General features: G+C 37.5%; 1 protein-coding gene across 1 annotated transcript; it reads right to left on the bottom strand.

The window, feature by feature from the left end:
- Positions 1–426: 426 nt before the first annotated feature.
- LOC577082 (amino acid transporter AVT1A) lies at positions 427–11,241 on the bottom strand. The gene is made up of 8 exons (XM_030988076.1): positions 11,109–11,241; positions 9,283–9,382; positions 7,626–7,797; positions 5,102–5,281; positions 4,354–4,595; positions 3,008–3,226; positions 1,848–2,055; positions 427–1,168 (listed from the first exon to the last, which is right to left on the bottom strand). The coding sequence occupies exons 1-8, from the start codon at positions 11,196–11,198 to the stop codon at positions 1,009–1,011; spliced, it is 1,371 nt and encodes a 456-aa protein (XP_030843936.1). The 5' UTR covers positions 11,199–11,241; the 3' UTR covers positions 427–1,008.
- Positions 11,242–15,665: the final 4,424 nt, after the last annotated feature.

Here is a 15,665-nt window from a genome sequence, read left to right as displayed (position 1 = left end):
GAATATTTGATTTGTCACGTTATCATTTTTTATAAGAGTTCGTGTACAGTAAACATATCCACGTCAACTATATTTCATCATAATTATAAGCACAATATCACCCATTTTACACACTTTAACAAATTAACTTAATTCATGATAGATTACTAATAAGATTTATTAGAAAAGACGTTATATTTGAAAGAGCTGTAAATACATACAAAAAACGGCTCTAAGCATGAAGCTATATTTGACGTATCAGATGACAAAACTCCCCCATATATATACAAAAAGGAGGTGTCGATCTACACCATATCTATAAATATCTACATTATATCTTCGTGTCTTTTATTCTGATAAACATTTGTTCACCTGTCAACATTGATTATATGATAACCATATTGTAAATGTTATCTCTATGCTTTCTTTTAAACTGTTATTTTTTATTTTATTTTTTTACAATACCCCATACACCAACACATTACATATATTTCCCAATAATGTCCGCTAATTTTGATTGAAATCACGAAAGAAATGTCTGTAACATTATTATTATTATTTATTTGGCCATACAAATCAGAAATTCACATGATATACAAAGTGAACATAGTACATGTAAATACAACTATCTTTTAAAAAAATAGAGAAAGAGAAGGAAATAACAGGCAAGGAGGAGAGGAAAGAAATGGTTACCTATGGGCCAGGGTTTGTAACCATTTCTTTTCTCTTCTCCTTGCTTCTCATTTCCTTCTTATGCTAAAAATTACGATAATATATACCTGCTTTTAATATGAGGAGCATACATTAGAAAGAAAATACAAATGGTATTATTGATAGTACAAAAATAAATATCAATGTATGATGGGTATTTGTATGAAGTTGTTAAATAATTAACGACACGGTCATAATATAACTTTCTTCTAGTAATTAATTATCGTATGAAATACATAGATTGAAACAAAGCAGCTGCTTGTACGACTGATGTAACAAAGGGAGGGACGGGGAACGTTGCCTGATTGGCTGAAAAGTTTAGAGATGTGCAGCGGTGATGTTGACGTAGCAGGGCACGGTGAACGATGATTGGCCACTCGCTATAGAATAAACGACGGAGTACGTTGAAGCCACGCCCCCGATAACGCCGACCAGTATGATTTCAGCGTGAATGACTTTGTGATGAAAGGCAAGACGTCTGTAAAGGAAAGGACATACGGAGTTATAAGAGAGAAAAAAGGGGGAGGGAGTAACTGAGGAGGATAAATAGAAAGAGAGAGAGAGAGAGAGAGAGAGAGAGAGAGAGAGAGAGAGAAAGAGAGAGAGAGAGAGAGAGAGAGAGAGAGGAGAAAGATAGACAGAGCTGGAGAACTGGTGAAAATATGCATGATTTTAAATATGGAAACGGATGCACGTGCAGCATGAAGAGATGGATATAACCTTGGGCAGATACTGATAGAGAAAGGGGAAAAAGTCCAGAGTGTTGAACCATGGACCCTAACCATAGGCCTGTTACAGAGATGATCAAAAAGGAGAACTGACTAAACTACGATTATCTCGATTGGGGGTGACTGTGATATCCCATTGTTTGAAATTCACGCCTTTTTATTCGTTAAAGTTTTTAATCTTGAATTGACACTCTGAAATTTCCAAATCAGATTGTAACACGGGAAGATCTAGGAAAGAATAAGTTAATTTTAAATACATCTATCGATACCCGCCTCCTCGCCTAACTTCAGAGGCATTATTTTATACCATTACAAAGAATATTTGTGGCGAAAATAGTAAATTCTGACTGGTTGCCCCCAAAACAACAAGAAAAAACAACCACTATTCAAATAACCACTGGATTGAAACCAATATAAATTTTCTCTCACCTTATACTGCTCTGCAGAGCTGAATCTGTCTGAGACCCATCATACAGAAGTCGGAGGTAGAAGAGAGAAGGGAAGACGAAGGTGAGGAAGGTGACGGTGGACCCCCCTACCAGGGAGAGGATAGCTCCGAAATGGGGTATGGTCTCCCCTGTGAAGAGGACCAGTCCGACTACAAGGGTGCGAAGAACCATCCGCTTCCAGCTGAAATCTGTCAGGGAGGTGAGGAAAGAGACGTTGATTTAGTGGTTTAATGGTGTAGTGGTTTAGTGGTGGTTATTTTACCTTAATAGTAAACACCAGAGGCCCGACGGCTTTAGGTCTCTCCGAGGGACCTGGTAATGAGGATTAATGCCTTACCAAAGGGCACGAGCGCATCGACTTGCATGGTTTCGAGCCCTGGTCGCCGGATTACGAGACCACTGCTCTACCAACTGAGCTATCGCGCCTCCTCTGATAGATTGATTGATTTAATTGATTCATTGTTTGAGTAATTGGTCACTTGACCGATTAACTATTTACCTGCTTTCCAATTTCAAATCTGACCTAAAGACATACCTATTTCAAATTGCTTACAACTATTTACTACCCCAGTATTTCACAGGTAAATCATGAACGGCATATTCAGAGTTCTCTGTCTCATCAGCTAGATTTTGGTGCTTTACAAATTCCTGGATTGGATTATTTGGATAAAAACAAAAAAGGATTTGTTGATTGATAGCGCGAATTACAATTAAGTCACTAAGCGCTTCCAAACTTGGAAATTATTACCCCGGCTTTAGCTGTGCTGCCATTACGGCGCTCTAGCATTTCAAGGAATTAATTCCTGCCAGGTACCCATTTACATCACCTGGGTTGAGTGTGGCAAATGAAGATCAATGTCTTGTCAGATGACATTAATTGACCGAATCATTGATTGATTGACTAATTAATTGAGTGCTTGAATGAGCCAATTAATCAATGAACGTTGATTTGCGATTTCACTGATTGATCAATATTGACTGAATGATTGATTGATTGACTGACTAATTGAGTGATCAAATGTTTCAATAAACATGATGAATGAATGATTAATTGATTGTCTGGTGGGTTGATTGATTGACAGAAAAGACAGATAGAAAAAGGTGTAAAAGTAGTAGGTATGTTCCCCTCATCAACCTTACGAATCGGTATATGAAGCACCTCCTCAATCTGCTGACATAACGGGTTGATGACGATGACGAAACCGAAGACGAGATGGAGAAGAATCATGACGGTGACGATCTTGTGGATGACTCCTTTGTAGATGATATCGAGGATGTAGTCAGTGTTCTCCGTGATGAAGAGATCACCATAGACGAAGTAACCAGCGGCCGCCACGGGAAAGTACATCAAGATGATGACTGAAAAGTTTGAAGAGAAAGAAAATCAAGCAAAGATGTTTTTAATAAAGCCAAACTGTACTAGAAGCAGTTCTGCATAAATTCCCTATAGCGCCATCTCAAGTCAGCTGTAGCAGTACTGTCCAGTAACTCGCCACTGCTATGTTGGTTCTCGAATCGAGTCCTCAGTCTGCGAAGTGAGAATTAGGTATTGGATTACACACTGTTTGCAAGTTGACCATGAGATGGCGCTGTGCAATTAACAGTACGCTAGTGCAGCAACTTCATAGTATCTCTTTAACCACTTCTGAAGAATATTCCCATATGAACTTTCAAATACCACACGTTGACCTGTATTGCTAACTTTCAAGCTCCACAACGAGGTTTCTTGTTCATGAGTCAGACATGAAATTCTGAACCCCAAACTAAATTTATTTGGAGTAATGTTTTGCCAAGACGCTTCTCTAAAATGTTTTTTTTTTTAAGATTCACAATTTTCTTTTGCTCTGTCCCCTTCTACCGACAGACAAACAATAAATTGATACAGGCCTATCAAAAAGTCCTGGAAATGCTCGATCTCAAATTCGCTCTTGATGTTCTAAATACTTAAAAGAAATGGAGGAAGATGCTTTGAATACTAATATAATATTTATAACAGGAATAGTTTATCACAACGAATCATTGTATAATTCATGGCTATTGAAACACATATATGATGGTCTCAAATGTGTTTTTAAGGCATTGTTTGACAATGTTTCATGTATTACAAATCTGAGATGCATGGCCCTACATTTAATATCAGTGTTTGTAATATGGTGTAATATTGAAGCCCTTAAAAACAATTGAGCTTCAAAATTATCACGAAGTGCCACAAAAAAGTACAAATCTTTGAGTGACCGGTTTTACCGTTCTCATTTTCCCTAATAGACTGTAGTGTAATAAAAAACGTTGGGGAAAAGGATTTTTTTTAATTTTCGATTTCCAATCATAAATATCTTGATAATCAGACAGGCGAGCGGCTTGTAAAAATCATGGGATTCCTGACTGACCTAAAGGTTTATAATTATGATTACAGCATGAACTAAATCCAGGACTTTGTTTAGAATCTGAGACAAATATATCTAATCCTGTTAACTATGAAAGCTTACTTGAGTACGCTATGGAAATACTCTTCGGGAATAATTTCGGGTCCCTCATGTCGTGTTGTATCGTCGGGAAAGCAGCGTGTCCACCAAACGCAAAGATGATAGTCCCGAAAGCTACAAAGAAACTGACGAAAGAGGGCGACGTGTGCTTTGTGTCAGGGTAGTCATCGATTTCCGTCAAGATTTGAATGAAGAGGAGGACACAGGCAATACTTGTCGTAGCCATGGCAACAATAGCAACTGGCCTGATAGAATTGGGTGTAAGGGTAGAACGAGAAAAAGAGAGGGAAAATAGAGAGAGAAAAAGAGAGAAAGAGAGAGAGAAGGAGAGAGAAAGAGAGAGAGAGAGGGAGAGAGAGAAAGAGAGAGAGAGGGAGAGAGAGAGAGAGAGAAGGAAAAATAGAGAGAAAGAGAGAACAAAAAAAAAGGAGAGAAAGGAAATCGGGATCATGGTTATTGCTTAATTAATCATGTAAAAGATTGACAAGATTATGTAGGGATTGAGGAGGTAGGAGTAAGCAAAAAAGGGAAATGGAGGTAGGGTGAGGAGGAGAAGGTGAGGAGTAGAAAAAGCATGAAAAACTAAGAGAGAGAGAGAGAGAGAGAGAGAGACAGACAGACAGGAGGAAGATAAATTAATAAATAGGGAATGAATTTAAATGAACTATAGTAACTTTTCGATTTTTTTAATCTTCCTTACATTGGAAGATGAGAGGGAAAAAGAAAATATGAAGACAACAGATGTACTCACCAGAAGTCTTTTGGCGTACCAAGCCACGTTAAAGGTATGAGAAATGCTGCTATGACAGGCAACCAGTAGCAGAAAGAGAATCCCTTCCCCACCAACAGCTCCATGTTACTTGCTGCCAGGAGCAGAAAGACCGTGCTCACACCAAACAGGGTTGCGTTCACACAAAATGTTACCACATAGCTGTTCATCAAAACACAACCGAAGAGAATAGAACAGAAATTAAAAAATAAACCGAAGGCAACGTCGACAGCCTTGCGCGTCACCTGGGGGGTGTTTCACAAAGCCTTTTTTCAAAGACAAATGACAAAAATCAGTACCAAATCTGCTGATAACCAATCAGAAGCAAGGATTTCAGTAGCTTATAACAACAACTGTCATTTGTCACCGATGATAAGTTTTGTGAAACATCCCCCTGTTCAAATGACATTGACATGATGCGTAATCCAAACATAATGTCCAAGGGCAATTAAAAAGGGTAATGGAATTGTTCTAGATAATATCTTGAAATCGTGTTTAAGATGATTTATGAAATATTTAACAAAGGAACTGAGATCCAGTGTCTCTCTTACTGCTCACTAATAAATAAAAAAACAAATGTAAACAAAACGTTGAAGAAAAATATCACGTACAAAAATAGTTTTTATTGATTTATGCAGAGGCCCATCAAAATTGTTTTTACAGTGTAACAATAAAGCAAATAATATCTTTGTTGAGAATTGAAATTTATGACTTTCCACAGATTTGGTTTGAAGTCCATAATTCATGATGATTCAGGGCTTCTTGTGATAATTGTATTTTCTGTGCATGTTTTGGAAATAGGAAAAACTGATTTATTTACAGGAAAAGACACCGGGTGGCCAGTGGCATAGTAATGGAGTCTCTTGACTCTCAAGAGGGAATTCTAATATTCGATCCTGTAGAGGGTTACTCGGTAGCACACCCTTGGGAAAGGTGTTTTATCTACATTAATGTCCTCTCAACACAGATAAATTCATTTGAGTTTGAGTTTGAGTTTGAGTTTATTAACAACAAAAATGATAACAAGTAAAACATAATGTATCAAGCATGATTACATTAATTTAATGGGTAACGCGCAATGCTGTGGTAATAATAACTGTATGGCCCACAGGACCAGGGGGGTGTTTCACAAAGATCCTAAGTTGAACTTATCTCTAAGTTGGACTTAACAATTATGGAAAGCCGTTAGCATCTTTAATAATATTTTGTAAAAATTATTTTAAAAGGCATAACATGTTGATTCAAATCATTCATATTGTCTATTTCTACTATTCTACTATGGGAGATTTAATGTTCTTGATATGGAATTTATGAAAAGTCTAAAATACTTTGAATAATACGTCAAATAATTTTTGCTTTTGAATATATTTAATTTTAAGACTACAAATGGCTCTACATATATTTTTAAAGTCGAACTTAGAGTTAAGTCCGACTAAGAAACCTTGTGAAACACCCCCTCCCCAGCAGTATCAATACCGATGAAGCAACCCTGGATGTTAAAGCCCCTCTGCACTAGTTTGGCCAGGGGGATTAGACCTCCCTGCAAGGCCACTGGCAAGTGGTTATCTCATCAAATCAGCTCTCAATTAACATCAGAAAAAGGGGATATTGGGGGACCAACAGGCACCGATAAGGCATTGTTTGCTATACAGAGGGCGCAAGTATAGCTATAAGTAGTACAGTGGGGGATTTAAATCAATCCATATTATTTAAATAGCAAGCCCACTTTCAATTCGGTTCAAAAATTGTACTTTTTTGAAAACAATCCGACTGAAAATATATCTAAGCTTATGCTTGTTAGATTTTATTTCATCAAATTTTGGCCACACTGTTCTTTTATGTTTAAGTTATTAACTCGTATTTCTTTCTTCTTAAAAAACAGTGCTTTCATTTCTTTTGAGCGGATGTTTAGGAAATTGCGTCCTAATAATGTCCATTTGACCTCGGTGTTCCGAAAGCCATTGGTTTTTCCTCATATTCTGGAATGCTGTCGGAAGTTGCTAGGCAAATATTTACAAACAAATAACACCGGTGAATTATTCCGGTTTGTGATCACGTGACTCTCCTCACTTCCGTGCCAACGTTAGTCCAGCGTCTGTCCGTTTTTAATTTTAATTTTTCTATTCCACTCATCGCGCGACCCCCCAAAGTACCGTCGAACAGAATGAGAGGAATGGCAAGGTGTATTATCAGCTGATTGGGCGCGCGACACGGAAACGGTCTGGAGGCTGGACTATGCCAACGTATGCAGAGCTACGACAAGTGGCGCAGGCGCATAACTCAACCCCCCCCCCATACAAATCAAGCAATCCTCTCCCTGGTAGGGGGATCCACCGTCACCTTCCTCACCTTCGTCTTTCCTTTTCTCTTCTACCTCCGACTTCTGTATGGAGCGTCACAGACAGATTCAAATGTTTGAAGCAAATTGTGCAGAGATGAAATCTATATTCTATTCGTTTGACAGCTACACATGACAAGAGAAAGAGGAATGAACAGAATATCTTACCTTCCCAATTTGCCATAGGCTTCGAAGCCAATAGCAGGGTAGGGGTATCGGGTATGTCCAGCGTACTTCTCTGGGAACCTATCCTTGATGATGGTCCAGCACCGCCCTAGGACCACGCCCGTGTATGATGACATGATGGCAGCTATTATGATCAGCGGCAAACCAACCCAGCCTTTGAAAACATAAAGCGAAAGAAAAAAATTGAATTAACTTAATTCTCCAAAATATAATGTAAACATTTAATAAAGGCATCGTTTGACAATGTTAAATCTGAGATGCATGGCCCTACTTGTTATCAGTGTCTGTGATATGGTGTAATATTGAAGTCCTAAACAAATTACGTGTCAAAATAATCATGAAGTGCCTCAAAAAAGTAAAATTCTTTGAGTGACCGGTTTTACCATACTCATATTATCCAATAGACTGTAGTTTTATAAAAACCGTTAGGAAAACGAGAAAAGATATTCGATTTCCAACCAGAAATGTCTTGAATCAGTTAGTAAAAGTCATGGGATTCCTGACTGACCTTAAGGTTTATAATGATTATTGCAGCATGAGCTAAATCCAGGATTTTGTTTCAGAATCTGAGGCAATGTTGCCGAGTCACTTTAAATCGAATGTTTCTTTTGTATATATTGCCTTCACTAATATTTACAGTAAAGATACTGTGGTAAAGTGGTGAAGGTTTACGACTCTCGTCCGAGAGGTCCTGGTTTCGCATTTTGCCATCTTATTTGAAATAATTATATGACTAGAAATTGGTCCCCAAAAAATTGCAACGACTCAGCCAGCCGAAAAATCGCTCAGTGTGTTGGGGGGGGGGGGGGGAGGGGAAAGAGGACACTTTTTTTAAGGTCAGTCATGGGCATTTTTTTTTTTTTTTATAATTAAAAAAAAAAAAAAAAAATCCAAAGGGGGGGGGGGTTTAAGGGAGGTTTTAGGGAGGGTTTACACACATAAAAATACCAAGAGGGGGGTTCACCCCCCAACCCCCCCCCCCTGCGTACGCGCCTGACCTGGAGGTCCCGGGTTCGAAGACAGGTTGATGTGCTAATCCACATAACCAAGTCTCTCGGAGAGAACAAGCCATAAAAACCCCAACTATAATCGCAAAATCCCCTCTAGCTCCATCTCAGGTGAGCTGTAGCAGTATGTTCCTGTAACACGCTGCTTCCCTAGCTGCGTTGTTGGTTTTACCATCGAGTTCTCTGTCTCCGTAGTGAAAATTAGGTATTGAGTTTGCAATTTGAAAAAAAAAATGTTTGAACCCTCCATAGGATATTTTATTGAGTCAAACAAACATTTTTACAATTCAATGAAATTAAGTCTTTCCTTAACTCAAACAAAACAGAATACTTTCACATTTCTCTAATTTTTGTTCATACAAACAAATGTTGAAGTGACTGCCATTTAGTAATTTTTTTGTTATACATACCAGATATAGAATGAATATATCTCTCGGCTTCATCATATTGGATAATTTTCTTCTTCAAAGAACTAAAATTTGGAATTTTGTTATTAAGCTTTTGAACAAATAGTTGATGCCTAATCAAAGTTACCATGTAATTTAAAGCATCGTTTCTTTTGTCTTCAAAACCAAAAATTACATTTTCTAAATTGCAACTTGCATCAGGTCAGTATCACTTTAAATACTTACCAGCATCGACAATAGCTCGTGGTAGTGCTAACACTCCCGTTCCTGCCATCTCACCTACGATGAAGATACCTGTAGTTAAAGCGCCCAAACCTTTAGCAGCCTGGATAGAGATATTAAAGATAAAGGGTTGTAACTTGTAGACTTTTTGAAGTTAAAACATAGTTTTAGAATATTGTCACATAGGCCTAACTACTCTTCTCGTACTTTCTTTTGTTTGTGCTTGGTTGCTATTTCCCACGTATCACACTATAAACGTGGTTTATGAAAAAATGTGTAAATTAAAGCAAACTATTCATGTATTAAAAGTAAAACTAAAATCAAATCCAGATTACTCCCAAATTCCAGATGATTCAAACAGTCATTTAATTTATGATAACATTTTCATAGTGGGTTTATACATGTGTTATGTCTCGATCCTTGCGTCTCGGCGACGAATTCAATATCAAGTTTTGTTTTTTGTTGTTGCTTATGACAAGATGTGTAAATATATGGTAAATATTATATATTAACAAAATGCGTCTAGATGACGTCACGTATCAGAAATACAAAAATTCCTGGATAGGATCAATAATCATACATATGGTACACGTCATGGAAATCTCATTGTCATTAACCATGTTCATCATTTCATGAGATATGAAGTGAACAAAATTCATATAGCAAGAAAGGGGAAAGGGACACATTCTGACGAAATCAATGTGGTGCTCTGCTACTTTACGCCGCAGAACACATAACAATAAAACAATAACCGATCTCTTGTAATGTAAAAGTGGTCTAAAAGGAAATAAATATGGGTTCTATGACAATTTTCCTGGACATTCACCCCACTGCCAATCACCAGCGTGAAAATAATCCCCCCGGAAATTCACCCCCGTCGACAATTACCCACTTTGACAACCCCCTCCTCAAATCCCCTTTAATGAATGGGGGGGGGGGGGGTGTCCTAGGGGGTATTCTTACGGAGGTAATTGTCCTCGGGGGATAATGTTCTGGGGGCAATTTTCCAGGGGGCTATATTCCTTGGGACTAATTTTTCCCCCATTTCTTTCCTTCTGTTTGATACTGATAAATTGTTCAATTAGATTATATTCATATCTTCTTTATGCAAGTGTTTGTGTGTGTAAGAGAGAGAGAGAGAGAGAGAGAGAGAGAGAGAGAGAGAGAGAGAGAGAGAGAGAAGGAGAGAGAGGTATAGATAAGGTGAGAATATGTCAACTGACAATGACTGTGTATAACTATGAATGACATCATTTTCAATATGGTTCAATTCGCTTCCCATATTCAGAACCTGAAAAGGATGAGTCCACATAATACACCAACGCTCTTAACCACATCCATCGCTCCAACCACAGTTTATATGGCAAATGCACCATGTTGATCAAAATAATTTGGAAATATTTCAACATGAAATTTGAATACAAATCAAATTTAGCATGAACTGAAGGGTTTCAGATGAAATGATAAATTCTCTGTGACTGGCTTAGGGCTATACATAATTGTACAGGTGCTTCGAAAGAGTGTATGGTACATTTAATTTATAACCTTCCTTAAGAAATGGAGAAAATATTAACTAAGATTGTAAACTACAATTGTTGGTGGTGGTGGGGGGGGGGGGGTGGTAATTGTCCTAGGGGGTGATTTTCAGGGGTAGGGGCAATTGTACTCGGGGGGTGATTGTCCAGGAGGTAATTGCCCTGATACTGTTACTACTACTACTACTACTACTACTACTACTACTACTACTACTATACTATACTACTACTACTTCTACTACTACTACTACTACTACTACTACTACACTTGTACTATTGCAAATTGATACATACGCTCACTACTGGTTGGTTCATATTGGCCTCTGGTATAATGGATTCTTCATCTTCTTTCCCTTTCATCTTGAACCAATTGAATCCTGGCATGCGATGTGTTCTCCTTCCAAAGACAACGTCTCTCAGTAAACTAACAAAAACAAACAAACAAACACAAAACAAATCATATAAAAGGAAAAGAACATGAATTGAGACAGTAGAGACAGTGGGGAATCTTCACACAGTGAATATTTTTTTTCGCAGGAAATATTACACGGGAATTGGCATTTACTATTTTCAAAACAATATTGGTATTCCACAAGCATCAAGCGAAATATATTACAGTATTTTTTTTTTCGTTAACAACCTGTTAGCGGAATATAAGAAAAATTCAATCATGTTTAACCTTTATAAAACAAGTATATAGCTTATACAAATGATTCATTGTAAGCAAAACAGTAAGATTTGGAGGAGGAGGGGGGGGGAGGGGTGTATTTCAATAAGCAATATGTCAACAAAAAATACATTTCTATATTTACCGACAATGCAAAAATATCATCTGAGACCAAAACAAAGTAAGGGATTTTTCTGATATATATATAAAGTAATTATTTATTTTTTCATCAGTCGTTACAGGGGGGGGGGGGGGGATTTCGAACAACATTGTTTTTTAATACACGGTCACCCCTCTATCGATAATCCAGTTATTGACAACACATTATACATTAGCGTATTCCATACATGAGGATTGCCTAATATAGTTTATAGTTATATTGCATATTATTGTAAACGCTGTAATATAGTGTACTATGAATAGCGTAGCTAAATGCCTAATGAAAATAATAATAATAGTTTATAAAATGTTTACAAACTGAAATCTTACAGATTAATTTTCAATACGTATTGTGACCAAATTCTACACGACAACAGAACAAAGATAGTCAAGTTATTTTGTGTGTTTAAGCGGATATCTTTATTACAGTATTTGATTAGGCTCCCTCCCCCATTAAACAAACAAAATCATGTATTATCAGCAGCAGAAATCAAATGCTACTAAGTTGTGTAGGATCTGTACAAATGTAGCTCCCGTACACTGAAAGAACAAGTAAACAAATAATGGCACGATAATAAAAGAAAATGTCTTACCTGTGAAAATAGAATTTTTCGTCAGATGTAAATTTTTTCGTCAGATGTAAAATATGATTGAGCTTCACTCAATGCATGCGGATGTTTATCGTATGCAGGCAAATTGATGAATGTCACAAGCAGAAGGAAGTAGACATGGTCAACTTTTCTTTCGTCTGTTTCTCCGTTTTTCAGCAAATAGGAACTTTTAAACAGTACGATGTCACGTGATTGGTGTCAGGTGATTTGCGTCAAAAAGTTGGAACTCCGAGTCACGAGTTGAACTTTGTTTCATTTCGAACGCATTGGCTTGGAAAGAAACTAGATTGTCTGCTTGGTAGCACATAGTGTGATAAACGATAAAAAGGGAGAGATAGAGAGAGAGAGAGAGAGAGAGAGAGAGAGAGAGAGAGAGAGAGAGAGAGCGAGAGAGGTGGGGGAGAACATGATAATGAATGAGACCATGGACCGTAGTAGGTCTATGATGAGACAGAGAGAGAAGAAAGAATGAGAAAAGAAAAGGAAAAAGGAGAGAGGCAGAGAAAAGGGAAAAGGAAAGGCAGTGAGAGAGACGGGGAAGAAAAGAGAGAGAGAGAGAGAGAGAGAGAAAGGGAGAGAGAGAGATAGAGGGGAGAGTAGGGTAGAGAATGAGACAGAAAAAGATAGAAAAAAGGAGAAAAGGAGAGAGGCAAAAAAAAAGGAGAAAGGAAAGGCAGTGAGAGAGATGGGCAGAGAGACAGAGAGAGAGAGAGAGAGAGAGAGGGGGGGGGGGGGGGGAGGGGAGGGGGTGGAGAAATATAAAATTACTAAGACAGCATGATTACTAGGAGTAGACTGAAGCGGATAGAAAATGTGAGTGTGGGGGGGGGGGGGGCGCTGTAAAAATGGGGGCCCTTAGTATATCGCTGTAGTAACAATAAACGAGTCTCGTGACTATTTGCGTTTTATTGAGGAAATAGACTCAGTAATAACTGTGCTTATGATGACCCAAATGTAATGCTTTCCCACGTAATGACCGTGAGCATTATTATTATTTGCAACAAATGACAACGAGTGGGTGTGATTACTAATGAAAATGAAATTCTAACTTCCACAATTTTGATCGGTTTTCCTGCAATTCGTAAATATGTACATATGGACCATTCATACGGCTAGTTGTGTCACACCTTGTGATAGGCCTACATCATTAGTATAGAGTTGGCATGGTCGATTATTGATTTCTAGTCAATTTTTGCACAAACGGAGGCTAGGTATTATAGAGGGAAAATGGAATGTACTGCGCACATAGTTTTCAAATTATATTTTAACCATTCATCTGTTATCTCCTCTCTCTTACTTTAACAAAAATGTTTATCTAAATTCTGACTGCTATTATATGTTGGAGTCCCCAGTGAGCTTTAAATTAAACGTACGTCGACCCATTTATGTAAACGTTTCGTGTATGTATAGGTACTTTTATTACAAAATATGATTACAGAACTTCCTTTATTCGATATAATCTAAAACTATTGATTTTTGTAATCACATACCTATATTCCTCACTATATCCAGCGAACGCAACTTTGTAGCTCAACATCTAATATATGAAACATGGTTATAAAGTATGTATTGTTGAAACAATAATGCAAGAAGAAAGAGATATATTAATGTTTGCTATCTGGAATGAAAAAAAAACTAATACCCCAAATAACTAGTTCCTAAAACTTACATGTATCATATGTTATGACTGTAACGTACGTGCTCGCGTAATAAAATCTTCCCCTTTATGAAAGGCATTCCATTGTGATATTTTCGGCGTCCACTGAATCGAATTATAGTATATGTATTTATTGCTACTCGTAGCAGACAGAACTAAACTGCACTTTGCTCCCTGCATCCCTGAACTTTGTATACACATAATTTATTGACCCCAAATTTAGTGTTTGGATATGCACTGTAGCGATGGGCGTTTCGTGAAACCATATCTTTGCCAGCGACCTACGGAGATGTCAGGAAGTGGATAAACCGTTTTGCAAAACAATGATCAGCGACAAATTAATTATTTCGATACTATCGGCTAAAAATATAAAGTCTAATGCCACGATTCGTCAGATTTTATCCTAAATTATTCAACTCGAACTGGTCTTTAAAAAAAGAAGCAAAAATCTAAGTTAGTGGAATTATTTAAATCATGAATGTCTCTCCATAATACCCAATGGTGAAACATGACATTTTTTTGTTGAAAATTGAATAATAATTACTGATTACTAAAAACTAATTAATTAATGATTACAATAATAACGGATAATTGTAAAACTCTTCGTTTCTTTGCATTTTGTTTTGTTTCGTAAAATAGTTTATGCATTCTATTGACAAAGATTGCACTGGCATTTTCTTGATCCAATGTTTAGCGAGGCAACTAAGTGACGAGCGCCATCAGGCGGCGACGGGAGAACATGAACGCACAAATATTCCACATCTGACGTGTCTGGAGAAGGATTAGTGAATTGAGGAGATGATGACGGTGATAATAATGATGATGATGACGATGATAATGATGATGATGATATTGGTGATGACGATGATAATGATGATGATGGTGAAGATGATAATGATGATGATAATAGTGATGGTGATGAGATTAGTGATGACGATGATGATGATGATAATGATGATGATTATAGTGATGGTGATGATATTAGAGATGACGATGATAATGATGATGATAATGATGATGATGATGATATTATTATTACTATCAGTGATGACGATGATAATGATGACGATGATAATGGCGACGATGATAACGATGACGAATTAGTGCTAATAAGAATAGATAACAACTTGTTAAACTAAGGTATAAAGAGATAGGAGATCTAACAAAATGGCTTTAAGTGCTATCAAGCGGCCGATGAAGGATTTCCGGTGGTGAGGGGGGGGGGGGGGGGGATTGCCAAGTCAGCGTGTGCTAGCGTAATAATAATACAATTAATAATAATTATGACTTTGTTTACCCAGGACAGCCTCATCAGTATTAATACTGTTCTCCCCGGGGGTCCTACAATCATATTCTACCCCTCGCGTTACCCGAGCTACCATGAAAGAGCACTCAGGGAATGTCGTCCGACCGGGTACCCATTTACCTTTCATGTCAAGAGGATTTGGAGCCTTACATATCTTATATAATATTATTGGTAGGATGCGAAAGCTAATATGCTTAGATTAGCAAGTGCGCGCTCGTAAAATGACGCCTGGCTGGAATGCTCCACAGGGAGTGGAAAATGGGCATACATTTTGTATTTTGTATTTATTAACATTTATTTCCTTCTCAACAGCACAATATAAAACACAATGTATATATACATGATATATGTAACACTTATTTCAACATAGAGTATACAGTAGATAATTCAGATACGGAAGGAGGCGAAAACCCGGAAAGCATAGCTTGAGTTGGGAACGCCCATGATAAAT

Source organism: Strongylocentrotus purpuratus, unplaced genomic scaffold (genome assembly GCF_000002235.5).
Source record: "Strongylocentrotus purpuratus isolate Spur 01 unplaced genomic scaffold, Spur_5.0 spur5_scaffold_17, whole genome shotgun sequence".
Classification (NCBI taxonomy): Eukaryota; Metazoa; Echinodermata; class Echinoidea; order Camarodonta; family Strongylocentrotidae; genus Strongylocentrotus; species Strongylocentrotus purpuratus.
This window is presented reverse-complemented; position numbering and strand designations above follow the sequence as displayed.